At 46.1% G+C, this 22321-nt stretch overlaps 1 protein-coding gene across 5 annotated transcripts in view; it reads right to left on the reverse strand.

Moving 5' to 3' along the window:
* The window catches only part of CRACR2B (calcium release activated channel regulator 2B), a 50276-nt gene that overhangs the window by 27613 nt on the left and 342 nt on the right, over positions 1-22321 (reverse strand). For 3 of the 5 annotated variants that reach the window (XM_076344257.1, XM_076344256.1, XM_076344258.1), the window contains exon 2: positions 1387-1639. In XM_076344257.1, the coding sequence (XP_076200372.1) occupies positions 1387-1639 (253 nt within the window). Of the gene's footprint in view, positions 1-1386; positions 1640-4010; positions 4018-14041; positions 14066-22321 lie in introns of those variants that run through there. The other 2 variants (XM_076344255.1, XM_076344254.1) reach the window with 2 other exon arrangements.

Here is a 22321-nt window from a genome sequence, read left to right on the forward strand (position 1 = left end):
CAGCACTGCATCTCGGCTGGGATGCGATAGCCTGCCAGTACAGCTGAGTGATGACACAAATGTTTGGACCCACTGATATGGCAATGCTTTCCATTACTGGATGATTCAACCAGGACCGCAGAGAGGGAGCTTTGGGTTATTTTGTTTGGAGGGAGCTCAACCCTCTTGACTTCAGAACCGCTGCCTCTAGTTCACTGCCTGCCTCCCTCCACCCCTGCCCAAGCCCTGCCCAAAGGTGGCTGCCCCCTGGGGCGCTGCCAGCCTCCTGTGACCACTGCTGCTCCCAAGAGAGCTCTGTATGGGCACATCAGGTACCACCTCCATCTCTTTAGCCAAAGAGGGAGGGGAGGACAGACTTGTGGGTGTCTGGATTCAGTTCCCAGCTCTTGCAGGAAACCTTGCAGATCATAAACAAAACATTCAGTCCATAACAGAGAGTTAGCTTTCTTCTGTCATCTTCTGCCTGTTGGGACCATATCACTATTCACACAACACAGACAAGGGGCAGAGAGATTTCCCTTCATAATACATGTGTAGAGCACCTCGTGTGAAGGGGCACCCAAAGAAGCTTCCAAATAACAAGAAGTGTAGACTAAAACCTCACTACTGTCCGTTAAACATGCAGCTTTAGATAAAAGCTTAATAAATATTTATTAATGTAACTGTACAAAATTAGGCATCACACAACCCAAAACAAAGTGAGCCAATAATTAAACCAGCATGGACCTGCAAAGTGTTAATTATAGATGGAGGGAGAGATTAGACAGAAGAAAAACAATCCATGTGTAACCTTCCTGATAAACCATTAAAACAAAACTCACAAAGAACTATAGAGGTTCTGTTAACAAATACTGGTTTTGACAGAAAGCAGCAAAACACATTATTCTAGAGCAAAGTTATAGTTCAGGCCTAAAGTGAGGTTTTGAGATCAGGCTTTAGCTATGATTGAGACAAAAAAGTTATACAGCTTTTTTTGTTGAGAGGTTGGTGGATTGTTTTCGTTGTTGACTGTGTTTGGGGGGGGGTGTTGTTGTTTTGTTTTTTTAAATTAAACAAAAAAATTTTTCCCCCCAAATTTCCCATCGACTGCATGCTTATGTTTGTAGGAACTGCTGCAAATTTTTTTGATTTTATGCATTCCTTAAAAATTTGGAATTGCAGTCCCACTTGTCCCAGGAATTCCCTGGAGGTCTAAGGCCCTCCTGGGATTTTTGGTTCCTAGCAGCTGGCTGTGGCAGAGTTTGGCTCCCAGAAATCTGAATGAGACAGAGCCCACATGCACACCCATGCTTGCCAAAAGTAAAAGACATGCCACATTCTCCCCTCTTCCGCCACCCATGACTTTACAGCTCCTCCCAGGAAAGGGGAGGGATTTTTTCCCCTCACCTGCATGTCCACCTTTGTGATAAAACCCTTTTCATCCTTGTCACACAGCTGGAAGAGCTCCCTTGCCTTCTTGAGCATCTCCACCTGCACATCTTCCAATTCGCTCATTTGGCTGGAGGGAGAAGCACCAGGAGCCACCCCATCCTCCTCATTCCCTTCCTCTTCTTCCCAGCGGACATATCCCAAGAGCGCTCCCCTCTGGTTCTCCATCTTCTCAAAGTCTTTTCCCCCAGGGTAGGGGCAAACGGAAGAGCTGCGGGGCAGGAAACAGAGAAATCCCAGTCAAACGTGACCCTACACTTCCACCCCACACATCATCTAGTTATGTGCCTTGTTGGTTTGAAAGAACAATATTCAGCATCTGTATCTGTTACCAAGGGGAGGGGGGGGAAGACAGGCAGTGTGCAGAGAGTTTGTGTCAGAGGTACACACCATACACAGGTACACACCATACACAACATGGGTGTAACCAAGCCTACCACACAGCCGTAACCCTCCACACTGTGATGGGCTCCAGACCCCGCACCAAGCAATGATGCTCTTTCACCATCTCTCCTCCTCCGGCTCAGACCTACAGGGCAGTCAGAGTTCTCTGCTGGTGAAAGCCAGATGCCAAGGGAAGGTTTCAGAGAAGACGAGAGGATAGGAAAGGAATATTAAAGCATGGAGATAAATCTGCATGGGAGAACGGTGATAGTCCCACATTAGCTGAGACAGGGGGCTCGAACACCACGAGCAGGGCCAGCTCCCAGCTCTCGCACAGCTCCCTGGATGCCCTGACCAGGATGCTTCTCTCTGGTCTTGGTTCCTCTGGTAATAACACGTGCTTTTCCTCCTCCTGTTGCTTTTCTGCACCACCTTTGAACACCAAACCTGCATCAAAACCACAAGAACCCAGAGCAGGACGAAGGCAGAGAGGAGGAAGATCTGTGCAAGTGATGGAGGAAAAAGAAGAAGGAATGTCTCTACCAGCCCTCTGCCGCCCAGGTCCCCTGGCTGGCCTTCCACCTCTGACATTTTCTTGCTAACGTTTCCCAAATAGTAACTCCATCTCTTTTCATGTTATTACAGCACAGAGAAAGGTCAGACAATTCCTACACTGGGAAAAATTTAATAAGCTGGGCACTCCTGCCCCCCTTGCCTCCCAGCTCTGTTTTGAGAGCTCGTAAGCTGCCAAACAGAATTTTAATCTGAAATGTTCACCTTTATAGGAAGGAAACCACACGACTATGGAGACATTTCCTAGGCCAAAGAAAATAATTCCCATTGCTTACAAGTACCTAAAACAAAAAGGCTAGGAATGAGAGCACCCCTTTAAGCACAGCACTGTGATTGTAAAGATGCATACAACACATCCCTTACCCCAGACCCACCTTCCGACTTAGTGATGCCACATAACACTCTCCAAATTTTCTTCAGCAACACCACCACATTTTTTAAGCCTTGTTGCACTGATTGCTTTAGACTTCTTCTACAGATTTGTGTTCTGCATTGTAGGGCAGAAGTGAGCTGTGCAAGCAGGCTGAGAGCAGATTTAAACAGTACTAGACAAAGAGGGCTTGAGAGTTGTTTGGGTTTTTTTAATCTCCAAGAAATTAAAAGCCACATACAGATGCCGTGATAACAAACAAGTTAATTCTGTTTGCACTCTTAGTACAATGGGAGGATAAAGAGCATGATGGCCAGGAAGAATGTCACATGCGAGAACTATATGAAGCTGACACAAAAGGAGAAGGCAATTATGCACTATGCTATTTGACTCCGTTTATTACTGCTGGTTCATGAGCCAGAGGGTGGTTCTGCTTCAAAGAACAAGCAGAACGCTTCATTCCCTCTTTCAAATCAATGTTTTTTCAGGGCACCTCTGTTTAGCGTCACTTGAGAAGATACTTATTTGAAACTCTGCAGAAAACTACCTATAAATGGGTACTATTATATGTTTCTAGTCAAGTAGACATCCCTGGCAAGCAATGGACGCAGAGCTGGCCACAAGCTTTGGGGAATACTGCAGAGGAAAGGAGGGAAGAAAGCATGAAAAGTGAGAAAGCAGGGAGCATCTTTCGCTCTTGCTCTTTTTCAAACAAACCCTCCTACCAAGCGTTTTTTTGTGTTATGGAGCCAACACAGCAAAATTTGGAGACTAAAGCTTGATTCTATCCATTAGGTAGACAGTCAGCTTGCTTCCGATGGCAAGTCTGTATGTGTTAGTAGTAAAGAGGTCGGAAAGAACCCCAGCTTACTTTTCACATTCAAGTAAAAGTTGCAAAGCTGGCCTTGAAAGAAAAAAAAAAGACCCCAATATCTTATACAGGCGATTACAGCGAGGAATCACATAGCCACACTGATGAATTATAATTATTGGCTGCTACAGGCCACCTTGCTGAAGCTTTTTGCCAGACCCTTTCCTTCCGCAAAGGCACAGTCTCAGCACAAGCAGCACCCAGTACCAGACAGTGAGTGCAGGCGGCAGCAGGGGAGGAAACGAAATGAGAGTTCAAAGCAAAAGCCACAACAGGATTGCAGAAAACAGCCAGAATAAGTGCAAATAAGAAATATGTTTTCTGAAACATCCCTCTAGCTGCCTAAGAGACACTGAGGTCCCCCAGAAGTAAAGAAGATCTTACTTTCTTGTTAGCAGCTTCATCATTTCTATTTCAAAAGCCAGAGCAGCCCACGCAGACGATGTCTCCCCAGCTCTGCTGCAGCAAACAAGGTTATACGAGGAGGATGTTCTGTTCTCTCTTGGAGACATATTTGCAAGCTGAAATCGGACCCGTTACATCACTACCTCTAGCATCACCTCATTTTATCAAAAGCCCAGCTGTACTGTAGCTCCCAAACTGAGCTAAAAGCTTCTTAATTAGGAGAGCTGGGAGCCTGACATGGACAAGAGTCTGAAAGGATTTCACTCACATGTAAAAGACCAAGCCCATTAATTCAATGTTCAGAGTGCAGAGTCTCTTGTTCAAGCTGCTTCAAGTGGCTTCAAGCCAGATGTGGCTCTGTCAATGGCGAGACAGCACTTGTGGAGGAACAAAGTGGCAAGAGAGAGCCCCAGTAAGCAAAATACACTGCAGCTCTGATGGACTTCTCTCTCAGAGGCCTTTGACCGAGAAGCTCTTTGTCTCCATCCCTGTTTGTAAGGGCATTGCATGGTATAAACGCGGATGAGGCACAAAGCAGATCTCAGTTTAACAAGTGCTGTCATACCTTCCCCAGTTACAGATCGTCACTGCAAACTACTGGGGAAGCAGCTTCATCAGCAAGATGCAGAACATCACTGAAGGACAACTTTGAAAGAGGCTGAGGTCACTGCAGTGCTAAAACTGGGGACTGGTACCCAAAAGTGAGGCCAGCAGAGCTGGCTTGGGTGCAGAAAGATAAGCTTGGGAAGAACCATGTTTGCCTGACACAAGTGGAGAAGACAGAGAAGATAGATATGGGCATCTAATGCTTTTGGTCAGGCAAACCTGCCAGGCTCCCCCAGTGAGATGTAGCCAAGCCACCTCCAGTGACAGAGCCAGGGGTCATTACCAAAACTTCCTGATAGGATTAATTTTTCCAGGTCTTTTCTGCCAGGACAAGGTAGTCATTGAGTCAGCACCAGTTAAGAATTAATTTTCACACCTAGCCTGGAGTCAGGACAATTTCTGTATGTTGGGCTGTTGATTTCCATCACAAGAACATCCACAAGGGGTCATGGCAGAGTTCATCTAGCCCAGCATCTTGCCCTCAACAATGGCCATGAATGGCTGGTGAGGGAAGAGTAACAGCAGGGCAAGCACAGAGGTGGCTTCCCTGAAGAGATCTGCCAGCCTCTAGCCGCTGTCAGTCTGGGGCAATTCCTGAGCCACATGGTTCCTCCCTCGTCTCCTAAGACACTTGTCCAGCCTCCCTTTGAATCCGTATGAAAACATTCACTGTTCACATGAACGTGCTGATAGAAACGGGGTGCTTGCTGCAATCAGTGGGTGCTGACAAAGCTTCACAGGACTATTCCAGTTTTCTGGGTACACAGTTTGACTAGCACCCACTCCACAAGAGACAGAGTCCCAGCTTCAGCTCAAATGTGCCACCTTCACGTCTGGGAACTGTGGCAGAGACCAAAAACTGGGCCTGGAAGATCTACCAGCAAGATGGAAGCCAGGGACATGGGGGCATCAGCTGGCTCCAATCGCCCTGGGCAGCCTCAGTGTATAATGTTCTTCTGCAGCCCCCTCTTCCCACACCCCAGGGGTTTGGCTGCCTGTGCTCAAGGTCATCTCTGATACTGCACAGTCCAGATTTGGGCAGTGCCCAACATCTGAACAACCTGATACAGAGCTTGAGAGAAAGCCAGTTTTCAGGACCTGTGGTCCCACCACGGTGTGTGCTAGGACCCAGCAAGCAAAAATTCACCTGCTCCTGCAAGATGACTTTCCCAGAGCCTGGAAAGCAAACATAGATCTTCTCAGACACAGCACAGAATGGGCAATTCGACTGCCAGTAAAGACAGCTAACACCAGGTCTTTTCTGCATTTCTACGCAGCAGTAACTCAGACCAGTCTTACATGCATATTTTGACCACCTGAGGCATAAACTGCAGTTTCTCCTGTGCAAAGCTGTGCCAGAAAGTCAGCTGGATCCCATGGGCATGGCATTCTTTGGGGAAATCACAAGACCTGAATTTTAATCCTGAATCAGCTTGCCATATGGCCCTGGGTAAGTCACGTCACCTGCCTATGCTTTTAGATTGTCAACTCCTCCAATTTGATTCTGATGCTTGTGACAGCTGGCACTTTATTTTAAGACTCAGTTCCTGGAGACTGACAATTACATGTGAAACTCAAGCATCAAAATAGTTTCAAAGCCTCAAAGCTGAAGAATGAAAAACTTGAACACAGAACTTGAAGAAACTGCGAAGTTCCACAAACAGAAGAACAAACCCAAGGTACTTTTCCTGGAAAGGGGAGATACTACTTTCAAGGTAGCATTACAGTGTCATGGTTTCAAATTTATTGTCTCGGAAAGTGTTAAAGAGGTAAAGAAAAGTCATGGCTAAAATGCTATCAACAGCCAAGCCCTTATCTATGTGACCATGACCACCGTGTGCACATGACAACTTTGTTTTTTTTTTTTCCCCCCACAGCCTGATTACAAGGAGGAAAGGAAAGTGGAGAGCACAGCCAAATTTTCCACAACTGGTCCTCAGATGACCCCAGGGCATTGCACACACACTGAATACACAGCATTCCTAGCAGTCCTGCCCCAATACAAGGCAATGCATCAACAGTTAACAAAGGAGGAAAAACTAAGCACAACTGGCTAAGAGGCTTACCCAGGATTACAGAGCAAGTCCAGCGTTTAGGTCCTGTGGAGCTATAAGGGAAAGCAGGTTTTTGCTTTCCTGTACCACTGAATTTTTGGTGACATGGTGGTAGAAAGGAATATTAAAGAAGAATCATTATAGGCACATAGTAGGTGTCCAAAGTGTACCACAAACTAAAGTGCTCAGATACTTACTAGGAAGTTTTCCAAAAGACATCCTCCTGTATCTCTGCCTAAGACAATATTATTAGAAACAACAAAAACACCCCCATACTAAAGCTAAATATTTAAGTCATTTATTTAAACAGACCAGAAGAACACACACCCTTTCCTTTCTACTACTGGTGCAGAAAAAGGGTCGTACAACTTTAAGGGAAGGAATTCACTGGGTGTTTAGGTGTGCATTGATCATGCTTTAGACGCATACACTGAACGAGACAGGTTTGATCCCATGCACGAGGACATTACACAAAGAGAAGGACATGAAGGGCTGGGGTAAGGGATCCCTGCAGCAGAAGCCTGTTGCTTCAGCAAATTACAAACGCACAGCAGAAGCATGCCAGGATGCAGTAGTACAAAGCATTTGTTGCTTGCTCATGGAATGGGAGCATCACTCAGGAGCAGCTGAGTAACAGGTATGTTTCAAAAGAAAAGAGCAATAAAAGCTTCACAGGTCCTTATACCATTTTATATCAAACATACGCCGCTTGCTCTGTTTGTTCTACTTTCCTTTCTCTCCCAATGTTTTGAAAACCAGTAATTAGTAAAAAAGTGCTCCTTGTAGGACAGTCACATCCACACATCCCAGATTTTATAGTACTGTGAGATTCAGTACTCAAATACACATATTTACAATTATTATCCTAGTTGCATGCAAAAAGCACATATTCTAAATGCATTGACAAAATGCAGCCATACAAATCTGACCAGGTGGAAGTAGAGCAGACATCTTGCCAGGGAATGACACTGACCCCCGTGTCAAACTGGCTTCCACACAGGCTGAATTTCCAAAAGCTGCTCAAAGGAACTGAGCACCCATTTGGTGGAAATTGTTTTAAAGGCTCTGCCATGGTGCCTGAAAAGGCTGGGAGGAGAGCAGAAAGAAAAGAGTTATATCTCAGCGTACTTTGTTCAAAATTAATTTTGCTTTTTCCCTTCTCTAGGAAATTTGTTTCCATTGTTTGGAATTTGTTTGGGTGGTTGTTGGGTTCTCCCTTCCCAAAGGGAATGGCAGGAAAAAAAATACACTGAAAAATTAGAAAAACATCAATTGTTTTGCAAGGTTTTTTTTCATTTAAAAAAACTAAGAAAACCCATACACACCCTAGGCAGAGAGCCTGAAATCAGGTGTAATATCTAAAGCTACACTTCACTCTCTCTCTTTTAATTGCCTGCACTTGATTGTATCCCTTTAAGGAAACAGGAACGAATCCAGGAACCTTTGTGTTGTTTACTCAGCAGGAGATTAGCCCAGCTTGATAGCCCTGAGCTCACCCATGCTACAGTATCGATGGATGACTTCATCATGGGATATGCCAGTACGATACAGAGGTATACCCAGAAACAGACAGCTGCAAGGGGCTCCGTCATTCTGAATAGCATCTTAAAAAAGGTGCTCTGCTGCAATTCACCATTTCCCTCACCAACCTTCATCGAAGAGGAACACTTCTTTATGACTTATCATACCAACTTCTTGATCTTTGCCAGAAAAACTTGCCATGGAGAAACTTGTTTGATGCAGACTCTATGCTCCTATCTGCAAGCAACTCGAGATGGGTAACGGTTCTTTTTTTATTTCAAGAGGTGAACAAATAAACTTCTTAAAACTGCACTCACTGACACTTCCTGATTCAACAACACAACAGAAAACACTAACACATGCCAAGAACCATCAATGTAATAAGTCTTCAACACACCCAGTATCCACAACATACCAAAACAATATTCTTTCCCCCAGAAATTGCCACAAATCCTCCATCACACCCACACACCGTTCCCCAGCTATGCCCATCGCAAGCCAGAGACACTCTGCAGCACTCTCACACCGGCACACTGTCACAGCATTGGCACTCCAAACACTGAGGGCGCGTGTTTGCACTGGAACCGCTCCTACTAATCGGGGTTTTGGCTTTGTTGGGTTGTTTTGCTTGGGGAGTGGAGAGAGAAAGCATCAGTTTTTCCTCTAACAATATTTGGGCCAAGAGTTAATTCTCAGCAATTAAAAACAAAATCCAAACCACATTTTTGCCATAAACAGCTAATGGTCTTGGATTTGTCAATATAACTAGCACATAGCTGATTTTTCAGAAAATAAAGAGCACACCTGCAATAAGACATAACAAATAGCAACAGACAGTTTGAAAACAATTCTTTTTTACAAATTCGTTCACTTTATAAAGGCTCACAGGTTTCCTGAAACTTTTTTTTTTAAAGAGACAGAACAGAACATTGCAACATCTCTTACAATCCAACATAAGGATTCATCTTATATGGAATGGAAAAAACAGCAATATTGTATCCTTTGGCTTCAAGAAGAATAATTCATTGTATTCCCATAGGCTGGAGATCATGCTGCACATCCACAAAGGACGTGGTTAGCCAGCAGTAAGTAAATAAGTAAATATCATTCACTTAGTCAAGTAGAAAAGGCTCTGAGCAGTATCAGGTTTCCCACCGATGCCACTGCTGTTAATGTTCCACCACAAATATGCGGTTGTTAGAGGACAGAGGCAATCAGCTCAAGAAAATAATTGAGAAAAACAGGGTATTTTAGCTGTGAAGAGATAATACAGCCTTTATTCATGTTAGCTGAACACTGCTAGCAGTGTTGTGAAGTTGAAGGTAGACACTGCTTTGAGTTCAGCAATCAGTAGGTAGATTACACCTGTGTAACATGAAGCATGTTGACTGCAGTGTAAGCGCTCTGCTCTGCTGGTGATACTTACTGGCAAGGCAGGTAGGCAGAAGGCAAACAAACTTTCTTTGCCAGCCCAGATATGGGAAAAGGAGGTGAGAAGACAGAGGACTTGGCACTTGAATCAAAAATCATAGAATCATAGAATAGTTTGAGTTGGAAGAGACCTCTAAAATGATCCAGTGTGTCTGATGTCAAAGTGAACACTAAACACTGGGAGCTCAGGCAAAGGAGATCCCTGCTCTCTTCTACTCCTCTTCTCCAAGGGCTGGTGTGGCAGGCAGGAACACCCCATAAGGAAGACAAGCTCCAGATCTAAGCTGGCATTCAAAGCTCTTCAAAGAGTCTTTACAGGAAATTACATAAATCCAGGGCAGCTCCTCAGCTTGTTTAATTGAACATCACTGGCAATTTCCTCCTGCCTTACCAATCCCTTTAGCAAAGGGAGCACTTGCGTGCAGAGCAGGTTGCACCAGAGACAACAACCAGAAGTCCGCACGCTTCTGCTGGACTTGTGCCACTAGTTATTGAACAGCTAAGACGTCATCCAGGAACACTTGACACACAACGAGCACCACCTTGGCTGCTGCAGCTCAGCAAGGACACGTCAGCAGAAATGCTGCTGTGGAGGCTCCTTTCACACCCTGAGAGCAGGAGAGCCACTGGTACACAAGGCTCTGCCCTCAAGAATGCAACCACACTTGGGGTCCTGCAGAGAAAATTCACGCTCAAAGGAGGCATCCCTCAGTCCTATGCTGGTGGAGAGCTAGACACGCTCCGTCAGTGTCCTTAAAGTACTTCAAGGGCAAAATTATATTATGCAGAAACAGCCATTTGTTGAATAAGTGGATAAAAGGTTCTAATGGATACACAAAGCTTCAAATGCAAAAATTTGTTTTTTGTGGAGTTGCCTGTGTAACCAATTCCTGAATGGCAGAGAGAGTGAACAATTGTCCCCATTCACTGTCTAAGAAAAGAATCCAGGAGCCTCAGATAAAACTGGGTGGCGGCAGTTGTACATCAAACAGGAGGAAGCACTTCTCTGCAAACCATTAAAGCGTGGGACTCGCTGACACAGGATGCTGAGGATGTCACAGGCATTCATGGGCTGTAGAAGTGGCTGGTTTTTTCTTCCCTGAGTTTGTCCATAAATGACTATTACACAAAATATCTGTTTTCGTGAAAATTTTCTGAGCCACAAACAGCCAAAAGAGCGTACTAGGAAAGTATCGTTACACATTTATGCTGGGAAGACGAGGGTATCTGCCATTAGCTGCTGTTGGAGACACAGTGCTGGTTGAGCCTGGCCCTTCCTCAGCATGAATAGAGGCTGCTTTCTCATCAGCACCCTCAAAGTACACAGAGTCTTCCACCAAAAGGACCACAGCATTTGCTGCATTTTCACCAAGGACAGTCATAGAATCATAGAATAGAATCATAGAATCATTGAGGTTGGAAAAGACCTCTAAGATCATCGAGTCCAACCGTCAACCCAACACCACCATGCCCACTAAACCATGTCCCTAAGCGCCTCATCTACACATCTTTTAAATACCTCCAGGGATGGGGACTCCACCACTTCCCTGGGCAGCCTGTTCCAATGTTTCACCACTCTTTCAGTAAAGAAATTTTTCCTTACATCCAATCTAAACCTCCCCTGCCGCAACTTGAGGCCATTTCCTCTCGTCCTATCACTCGTCCTATGAACTGGACTTGGTACTCCAACAGCCAAAGATCAGGCTTCTTCCCACAACTATCACTGCCATCAGACCCATAACTTGGGTTCCAAACTGAACTCAGACCTCCCTTTGAGTCCTCAGATTCTAGCTGTCTATGTAATACCAGAACAAAGATTTTCCTTTCCAACAAGAAGCTGAATCTCTCTATGACAGCCACGCACCTTGTCTGACCTCAGCAGGAACCCTCCTGGGCTGCTGTTACCTATGCACACTTGTCCAGCAGAGTCACTGTTTAAGTCAGTCACCTTCTCTAGGCATCCTTTCACTAGTTCTCACCTCTGTTATAAGAGAGGGAAATGACTCGTGTTAGCTTTGTGCAGGATGATCTCTCTGCCACACAACCTCGGGATGCTGAACAAGAAGAGTGTTGACTGCTGCCTCTAGTTGGCTCCCAATCTTGTTCTGTCACTTCTTCATTAAATTTCCCAACAGCCAGCCACTATCCTGAGCTCAAGCCCCTCCTGGCCAGCTGCAAGGTTTCCTCAGCTGCTTCAGTGACCTCTTTGCACAAAGGCTAAAAATCCTGCAACAATCCCATCTCACCTGGAGTACCACAGGTGTAAGTTCACAGAAATGGGGCAAGAGCCTTATCTTTGTTGATCAAGATCCTTGATCTTGAAATCAACCTCAAACAAAAATTCATAGCCTTATGTTGTCCTCAAATAGCTCCACCACCACACACACACACACACAGATAAAATATCAGACCAGAACATTGGACCACCCAATCCCCTTTCAAAGGAGAAACTTCTTTTTGGTAAAGCACCCACTCACACTGCTTACTGAATACATGTGATAGACAGTGATTTCTTCCCCAGCTGAGCCAGCAAGTTCTCTGCAGCACTTGAAATCTCCTTATCCAGAGGACTACAACTGCAGGGGGGGATGCATGAAGTTCAACCATCTTTTCCTCATCCCAGGAAATTCACCTCCAGTCTCTTGAGAACTAGACACAGTGATCTCGCTCCCATAACCTTTTCTGGGACCAGAGGGAGAAGCTTTACCTCATTACTCTGAATCTGCAAGATGCACTTAATGGACAAAAACAATTTGCAAAGATTAACAAGTAGGAATGAGTATGGAGAGAATTTCTAGGCACCACAACTCCCTGGAGAAGCCTCTCCATGGCTGGTGATGTATTGGTTTTGCCCAGGAGCGATGTATGGGACCCATGGACAGTTTGACCTTTCTGCAAATGCTATTAGAACAACAAACAGAGCCGAGGCAGCTGGGTGAAGCCAATTTCCAAGAAGACAGTTAACCCATTCTCTGCCTCACAGAGATGAAAATGGCCATATGCACAGGTGCGTGACACTTGGTTACCTCTCAGCTAAGGATCCACTCTAACAGTGTGTATAAAGGTAAAGATTCACCCCTTCCTGTGAGCTAAGGAGGTGCTGGCTGTGCTATGCAAAACACCTTTCCTGAAAAGCCAGTGTAAGCTGCACACTGGAAAAGGATGAAATCCATGCCCTGAGTAAAGACACCTCTTGGCTGTCAGACCATTCAGGGGACCACAGGTGAAGCCTGGGATCCAGGGAGTCGTCACTCCCTCAAGAAGAGAGGATCAGTCTGAATGTCCAAGAATTCCAGGATCTTGTACAAAATATCAGAAATATCTTCTCCCTTTCTCATCCAGGGGGGACAATCACAACAAAATACTAAAAGCCTCAGATTTCTACAAGACAGAAAACCAAAGAATGTTTTGAGCAGCCACAAGCCCTCAACTGCTCCTCCCCAAAGTGGGATAACAGGCACATGGTCCCTGCATACCAGGCACAGCTTAGTGCAAGGAGCAATCAACATAAGGAACAGTGTTTGAAGCATACTTGGAAGCACATACTGTCTGAGAGGTGCTTTTGTTCAACTTGTACAACTGTTCTGGGAAAGGTGAAATTACTGGCGGGGGAAATATTCCCCTCTGACAAAAGCTGTCACTGAGTCAGAAGCCCACAGCAGCAACACTGATGTAGGATCACAGAAAATGGGGAGGGGGGGTGGGGGGGAAGTAGGTATGCTTATGAGAGATAGTGGAAAATTTCCTGACAAATATTTTTCAAGAAAAAATTCTAAGTCTTCACAAAGTATGCAGCAGAAAATCCTTAGTTTTTAATCTAACCAGCTCAAGACGTCCATTTCATAAGAAAACATCACAATCCCACATATTCTAAGGATGTACTTTTTCCCCGTTATTTTTGAAAATGTAACCATCGCAGCTATTACTCTAAATCAGCAGTTTCCCAAATCAATGAGTTACTAGAATTAGTTAAGCAACCTGCAGAACCACATCAGAACTGAGAGCAAGTTTCTTCAGTTCAACATTTGCAAAGATGTTGGGTGATCCAAACTGAAGCATTAATCATCTGTTAATTAAGCACCTCCAGCTCTTGAAAACCAATCAAAAATTATCCCTCTTCCCCTCAGGGGAATAACAACCATTTTCTGCAGTGATATACAATGCCACTGCACTCAGCAAGTCTTTGTCCCGTTTCTACTCTGCTGCTTTAAAGCAAAAGCAGGAAGTCGGAACAGAAAGTTCCTAGGGAGAAACTCTGCTGAGACACAGCAACTCGCAAACTCGTTCAGACTTCCTTCTACTCAAATAATTCCTTGCCCAGAAGATAGAGACTTTCTTTCCTCCCCTCCACCCCACTACAGAACCTTGTTTTCTTTCTCTGCAGGTGTCCCCAAATACCTTGAGCAGCAGGACAGTATCGCTCCTCTTCCCTGGAACCGGCAGTATATTCCACAGCAAAAAGCTAGCAGAGAATGAACACCACCACTGTAAATAGAGCATCAGAGCAGGTCCAAGCTAGGAGGTGTGGTTTGCAATGCTCCTTACGCATCTCATCCCCTTTCCAGCATAGGCTAGTAGCCATCGGTTCAGAAAGTAACACAAGAAAACCTGCCATTAACCTCCCAAGGTAAATTCCTTGTAATCCTGCCTCGTGCACAGCTGTGAAGGAGAAGGGCTTGTTTCTGAGCTGCCTTAGGCAAGGGGGGAAGAAGTGGTAAGAAAGCAGATGATCCCTTGTCTCATGCTGAGCTTACCTTCCCTGAGAAACTCTAGCTGTGCTTGTGGGTAGCTCGCTGCCTACCTCACATCTGATTTCAACAAGGGCAGGCTGGAAACTAACCCTGTGAATCCTGCCTCAAGTTTAATTCCACTTTTACATAGCTGGCAACCTGTTTCACAAAGAGAAGCACAGAAAGCTTAGGAAAAAAGAAAGGTAAAGCACAAGATGACACTGCAAGGAGCATCCTTCCAAAGCACCATAACACACACCTCAGGGGTGGGGTGCATACCCCAGGAGTTTCTCACTAAAGCAGCCAGAGATGCCACCCTCTATCCCACAGCACCACCGAAAGGAAGCAAAGCCACCCCTGCCTGCTGACAGTTGGAGATGCTGATGGGGATTTGTTGCTCAATGGCAGCTCCAAGGCCTCCAGGCAACATGAAGTTGCCCTCAGCTGTGTCAGCTCCCACTAGTTAGGCCTGAGGACTTCCTGGAAGCTGACAAAGAAAAGAAAAAGAGAGCATGTTGAGACCCTGGCAGGCTGGCTCTTCATCACCTGGTATGGTTTTGTCCCCTTTGCTCACTCCCACCCCAAATGCCTCTTTGTGTCAGCCCTCAAGGATAGTATTTGCCCAGCAAACAAGCTTTGCCATACAAGTCACAAGCGGGCAAGCCCAGCCTCTACAGAAAGCAAAAGCCACTCTTCCACCACTTCCCACTGAAAAGACCCCAGCTGGTATCTGAACAGCAGATACCTCATCAACCTGCAAACAGAGGAGCTACAAATAGCCCCATCCTCCCAGCAGCAAGTGATGATGGGACCTGCAGAAGGCAAAGGTAAAGGCAGGTCCTTCCCCATGTATTTTAAGATGGTTATTTCAAACCCCAGACTAAAAAATGGACATGAAAACTACTACAAACCATCACACTTGTCTTTAATACAGGTTTAACAGAGCCAGAGAGCTCCTCTGAGCCATCTGGGAGGGCTCTGTGCTGCCGGAGGACAACTCTGCTCCTCTCAGACCAGGACGATCACCTCTCCACTCCTCACAGGCTCAACTTTGCCTCAGCCCCAGGACCATGCATCCTTTGGGGCAGGCTCTAGCTGTGTAGCTGAGGCAAATAAACCCAAACAAACCCAGTCCAAGTGAGTTACCTGCCTTTGAGCAGGACAGTTTACTCACCATTTTGTTTACTGTTGCTGCAGAGGTGATGCTTAACGCTGAACCATGATCTCGATTGGGATGCTGCTAGAACAGCACAAAAAAGGGAGCAAACTGCTCTTCTGCACCTTGCAGCCTGTCCCGTCTCTAATCTCCTCCTGGGGTCCTTTTATAAAGTTTCTCTTAGTGCTGACCAGAACAAAAAAGCTTATCAAACACACACATAAAAAAAAAAAAGCATTTTGGAGCCACATTAATGAATCCTTAGTGTTACATGGATAAAGGTCAAGAAATGCAAAAAGTTACGGTTCCCATAGTAATGCTAATTCAACCATAGTGCACATCCTGTGTATTTAGTGGTTCACGTTGAAAAGAAAAAGGCTTCATCCACCGATGCCAAAAAGGTTTTTGGTTTAGTAAAGACACTTGAATGCCACTCCCCACGTGCAACATTTATTGTTCAGAGAAGTGGATTTTCAGGTCGAATTGGATTAAGCCAATCTAAGCATCATTACAGCTCCCCATACCTACGGCAATAGCAAGAGCTCTCAAGCATGATTACAGACTGAACATCATTTGCCCAACCTGAACAGAGGAAAGGGACCCAGGCGTCAGAACGGGTTGAGTCACCAAATCACAGTTGGCACTGATTCTGCACTTGGATGCAGCAGGGAGGTGGTAAGGAGAGAGGGGAGAGAATAACTGACCAACCCCCACACACCCATAACTAGTAACTGTTAATCCATTTCTATAAATGCTCATTTCTTTGATACTGACAGCCTGAAATATCCCCCTGTCTAGTATCCCACCTCACAAGTCCAGAAACAGGTTGTGAATGAACTACAGCTATGCTGACCTCTCTCCAGCACAAATCTGCGTATTGCTCTGCTCTCCAAGCTCCTGAGGTCTTATCTTCATGCTTTACATAAAGCCCACACCACTCTTCCCGGAGAGAACAGCTACAAGTGGTCCATTTGCATTTAGCAGCTTTGACTGAGCAACCAGATTTGCATGGGAAGCAAAAGACTCTTTTTGTGCCATAGGAAATGCATTAAATCAAAGGGGTTTATACATTTGTATTGGAGCAGAGGATTACTCCTCTGGCTATGTGTCTGGGAGGGAGGAAAGATAGAGCAGAGATCTTGCAAACTCCTTTAAGAGGCAAAGAGGGTAAAGAGGAGGGAAGGCAGTTCTCAAGCACAGGGCCAAAGCTTGCAGTGGAAGAAACATGTACATTTGTGGGGGCGTGTGTCCTTTTTCCCTCCAATAAGTCTGAATTCTTTTCCTAGTTCCCGTGATCTCAGACAGAAGGGCACAGTTCAGGACAACAGACACCTTTGAACTTCAAAAACCTGATAGGTGAAGAGAGAGGCTCTGGCAGCACTGCTGTTGAAGAGACCCTCAGCCCTGCTAGACACCAGGGCTCCCACACAGCCCTGCTCAGATGACACCGAGCTGATGAAGCTGCTCATGGAGCGACATCAACCCCAGAATCCGCAGCAGGACACAGGCACAGGAACACACAGCAGAAGTCTTTCCACCCACAGGGTTACTGGGTGGCTGTTCCTTCACTCACACCCCTCAGGCCCTTGCTCTCACTGTCCCTTGGGGTGCACCCACTTCCCTCTTGGGCTCTAGCATCAAGTCTCCATGTTTTAAAGAGGCTTTTCAACCCTCCCAACAGCTGCAATTCCTGGCTTGGAGCTGCACAAATCCAAGACAGCATCTAGCCACACCTGCCAAGGGTAACAAGGATTTGGTCATGCTTTATCTTATCTAAGCGACGATGACGCTCGTCTTCCTTGTTGGGCAAAGCTCAGCAGCTCTGCACCTGCCGAGGAGGGGAGCTGGGCAGCGGCCAGGAGCTTCAGCCTGCAGCAATTCACACCAGAGCGGGATGGCTCTGCTGGCCTGCCTGTCCCACCCCACAAACAACTGGGCATTTAGTCCTCAAGCAAGAGTTATGGGGAAAATAAAGCTCAGCAATATTTACACATCTCATCTCACCTTCACCTCATCTGCTAGCACAGGCATACAGCTCACATGTACCACAGTACAGCCACGCTCATCCTTGCCAATAGATAAGCCAGTCAATTTTATTTTACAGGGAGTCAGACCATTTGTCCAGAGAGAAGACTTTGACAGCATGACAGATGTTGATCTACAGGTCACCTACAGCTTAAATTCCCAGCTGGAGATGAGCTGGGTTTCATCCTCTTCATTTTACAGAGGGAAAACTGAGGCAGATAAAAGCACTACTCTTACTCAGAGATGTTTTGCTGAATGAGATGGAGAGGTATTCAGCTAGTATAACAGTGAGAGCCACCAAGATTTCCTGTATTACGCGTTAGATGTGCCTCCCCACACCTGCACCTCTACCAACCTCCTGCTACACCCAGCCAAGGGCTTACAGCTAGCCTGTGGTCTGCTTCTAACCCTCCTTTTCCAGAGGCTGGACTCACCTAGCTATGCCCAGACATAGCTGGATTTTTCCTCAAAGGTTTGCTTTCCATAGCCTAAATGACATATTTAAACATTCCACAATTTTATTTTTAACACCACACAGCTACCAGTCCTAATCCTCCAAGGGTCTGCAGATATCCTGCTTGTTATTCTTTTGAAGAGCTTGAGATAGGAAGCAATAAACAGCTAGATACTGTTACCTTGACTGCACAGCTACAACAACTGGACTCGACATTTTTCAAGCCTTCTGTCCTGGTTTCAGCAGGGATAGAGTTAATTTCCTTCCTAGTAGCTGGTACAGTGCTGTGTTTTGGATTTAGGGTGAGAATAAAGTTGATAATGCACCGATGTTTTAGTTGTTGCTGAGCAGTGCTTACACTAGCCAAGGACTTTTCAGCTTCCCATGTTCTACCGACTGAGAAGGCTGGAGGTGCACCAGAAGCTGGGAGGGGGGCACAGCCAAACTGGCCAAAGGGACATCCCATACCATGTGACGTCATGCTCAGTACATAAACTGGGGAAAGCTGGCCGGGGGGGGGCCGCTGCTTGGGGACTGGCTGGGCATCGGTCGACGGGTGGTAAGCAATTGCACTGTGCATCACTTGCTTTGTGTATTATTATTATTATTACATTTATTACATTATTATTATTTTATTTCTATTATTAAACTGTTTTTATCTCAACCCACGAGTTTTTCTCACTTGTGCTCTTCCAATTCTCTCCCCCATCCCACCGCGGGGTGGGGGGGGAGCGAGCGAGCGGCTGTGTGGTGTTCAGTTGCCGACTGAGGTTAAACCACTCTCATCTCTTCAGAAATGCAGGTTGCCTCAGCCCATGATACACCATCTGCTGTGAACAGTGACATCTTTGCATCTGCCAGGATCTTACCTGCGTCACAAGCTTGGGCCAGCCCCATGACCAGACAGTGCTGGACTACCACAGCATATGTCAGGAGATTCAGGGCTCCCAGGCACATTTTTAGAGGTCTCCTGCCATCCTCAGAACAACACAAACCTTTCCTGCAGGGCTTTCAGGTGCATGTAATCCTCAAACATCCTTCTGAACCACACAGTCCCTTCCACATAGATGGGGCCATTAGCTGGTGCAGAAAAGTGATACGAAGTCTTGTACCAGCACAGAGATTAAAACTACAGAAGCAGGGACAACAGCTCCTCCTTCAGATGACATCTCTGCTAAATTAACTGCAATCACACACTTCACTAGATAGAAAGCAGGGATGTTACAAGCCTCTTTGCTCTCAATCTTATTACTTGACAGATTTTCCTCCAGTTATGCCAACCAGATGAGAGCACTGTACCCTTCCAGAGCATTTTACCATACCCCATTTCCTCCAAAACAAACCAACAATTAAAGTCACAGTCTCTAAGAGCACAAGACAGTTTGTTCCTGCTTTAGTGCTCTGTGACACACAGTTAAGAGAAAAACACTTGAGTAAAAAGTCATTGGGGCTTCCCAATCATGTTACCCCAACCCAAACAAAAACCCAAAGCCCACCATGACTCCAGACTTCATTTGAAAGTTCACAGTACCACAACCTACACACAATGTACAACACCTATTAACCTGAGGTTTGGCATCGTTTTCTCCCAAAGCTCACAATATTTTTTATTCCACTTGAGGCCCCTACGTCCTGCAGTCAAGTGAAATACTGAGATTCAAGCATTCCTGGCACCTTATACAGACATGCAGAAATCTCCAAGACAGTCAGAAATCAGCATGAGAAAGCAAATTAAGAACATCGTTTTCAAAAAAGAAAAACCACTTACGTCATCCCATGGCACTTTTTTTTTTGTTTTGTTTTTAATGTCTGGCTGACTGTTTTTAAAAGCTTAGGGCTGGCAAGCCTTTTGAACATATGGCCTGAGAAGAGCACACTGTGCTCCTTGCCACAGCAGAAGCATGCAAGGAATTCTTAGTGAATCCATCCCAGTGCTCCTTGCACAGCTGCAGAGGTCAGGTTTGCTTAGCAAAACGTACAATGAGGTTCATGCATAGGGAAATCCTTCTCAGCATCAGCCAAGAAATTAAAGCTTTAGGATGCAGGATGGAGGAAAGAGAACACCTAGAAAAATATTAAGAGGGGTAATCAGAACATCAGCAGCATCTCCCTTTCAAGCTACTGAGCTATCCATACCTCAAAGGATACACAGTGGCAAAGGACAGAAGCCCTACCAATTGTTGCAATTCTGCTCTTTTGATGTGACAACAAAATGGATCATTCAAGATTCAGACATTCAAAGTAAACCAAGTATTTCCACCTCAGACTTTATATGGACAGCAAGCAAAGGCATCTGGCAGGAACAGGGAAGACACTGAGCCACTCAGTGGAAGATGACACATTTGCTACAGCTGAAGTTTCTTGTCACTGTCTTTAAATCCAAGATGAGCTCCTGCAAGCAGGCAAGGAGAGGTGGGAGGATTCGGTCCCCAGAGCAACCTTATCGAATCAAAAAGATTTAGACAGTGAATAACATGTGGGCTATATTATGGAAACCAAACCTAGTTTATTCTACATAAGGATCAATATCTGCAAAGCTCTCGACCATGAAGAACATTGTGCATGGAGCTGTGCCCATATGATTTATGTTACTGCCAATTGTCCTCATCCCATTAGTTTATTCTCTGAAGCTGCCTGGTAACGTCACGAGTAAGGTCTAACAGTAGACCCCCAGCACTGTCTGTGTGCTGCTAAAGACGGCCCCACACGAAGTCCTACTTTGCAGTACAATCTTCAGATCAATAAATGGTAGGGCTTTGATTCATTAGATGCATCAAATTGGAGTGGGGGGAGAAATTTTCTTATTTGACGGTGACAAAACAGCCAAGCAGACTTTCCAATTGGACAGTTTAAACTACCCAGCTTAGCTTGCCACAGCAGAGAGACCAAGAGAAGACTGATGCTCTGGAGAACAAGAACAACATTGTTTGCCCAGCATGGTAGCTTCAGAGAGATTTTATACCATCTTACAAAGGATCCTAAGATTTTAAGCCTCACGTCTCACATCAGTCTCTGTGCAGGAGGATGCCCTGGCAAAGAGAGGATTCTTCCACTCCAGCCCATTGCAGTTTCTCAGAACTTCCTCTGGACCACCTGAATTGGCCAGTGAAAGGACAGACTAGACTGATTATCTGTTTGATCCAGAAAAGCAACTTCATAGCTCTCAGGAGATGTATATATACATTCATCTATATATACCTGTTTATATGATCCTCAGAAATAAATATAGCAGTAGAACATGAAAAATAAGATGCAGTTCCCCCTGAACCACAGTAAGGCAAGGCTAGAAGTTACTGGTTTTCTGAGAGCCCCTTGATGCACAACAGCCATCATCTCCATCAGAATAAGCAAGGACTCAACAGGTCACGTCTAAACAAGCAAGCTGTGTTTGGATTATCCTGCCTCCTCAGGATATTCCTGAGCACGGCCATCTCCCTGTGTCCGGTGCTGGCGATGGCTGGCCTCTTTTCAGGAAGTCCTACAGGAAGGACCTGAGGTTCAACACACAAGTTCACTGAAGTGCACCCCATGTGCGTGGGATGTTAAAGACACTGCAGTCTTAGGAGAGGGAAAGCTCCGGTGTTTTCTCCTTCCAAAGAGAAGGAGAAGCGGCACTAAATGCAGCTGCCATAGGGACCCACAGAATCTTTACTGTGCAGTGTCATCTGCACCTGGATCATGGCATGAAAGAACATTCCCTGAACAGAGGATGCTGAAAAAAATGAGAAAATAAAAGACCTCCATTTGGGTCCAGCATGCAAGGCAAAAGCCCCTGGACCTCATCTCAAAGGAGCCTGCAGACTTCAGAGCAACAGAGGAGGGGAGAAGGCAGAAGGGACATCAGCTCCCTATGCCTGGACGCCACCAGGGCAGCGCTCCCCATCCCACGGCCATGGCCACAGCTACACCTCAGGAGCAGAGCGTGGTAGAGAAGGTAGCTTTGCACAGGAACATGGATCCCCCATACCCGTCCTTCGCCGGCAAGGGACGACCAACAGCTGGGGATGAGGCAGGTATGACAAGGCAGGTATGCCACTCTGGACAGGCGAGGACCCCCACAGCACACAGAGCCCCCCCAGCCCTCCGCTCTCATCTCCCCACAGCCGCAGGGGAGGGACAGGGGAGGCCGACGAGGTGAGGGCAAAGGCGCCACCGGGGCCCTTTGCTGGGGCAGCCGCTCCCCAACACCTCACCTGCCGGGTCTTCGCCGGCTCCCTGCCGCGGGCTCGGACCCCTGAGGGGGTCCTGCCCGGCAGCCCGGGCGCCAACGGCCGCACAAAATGGCGAGGGGCAGCCGTCCCGGTGAGGGGACC

This window comes from Aptenodytes patagonicus, chromosome 7 (assembly GCF_965638725.1).
Source record: "Aptenodytes patagonicus chromosome 7, bAptPat1.pri.cur, whole genome shotgun sequence".
In the NCBI taxonomy this organism is placed as follows: Eukaryota; Metazoa; Chordata; class Aves; order Sphenisciformes; family Spheniscidae; genus Aptenodytes; species Aptenodytes patagonicus.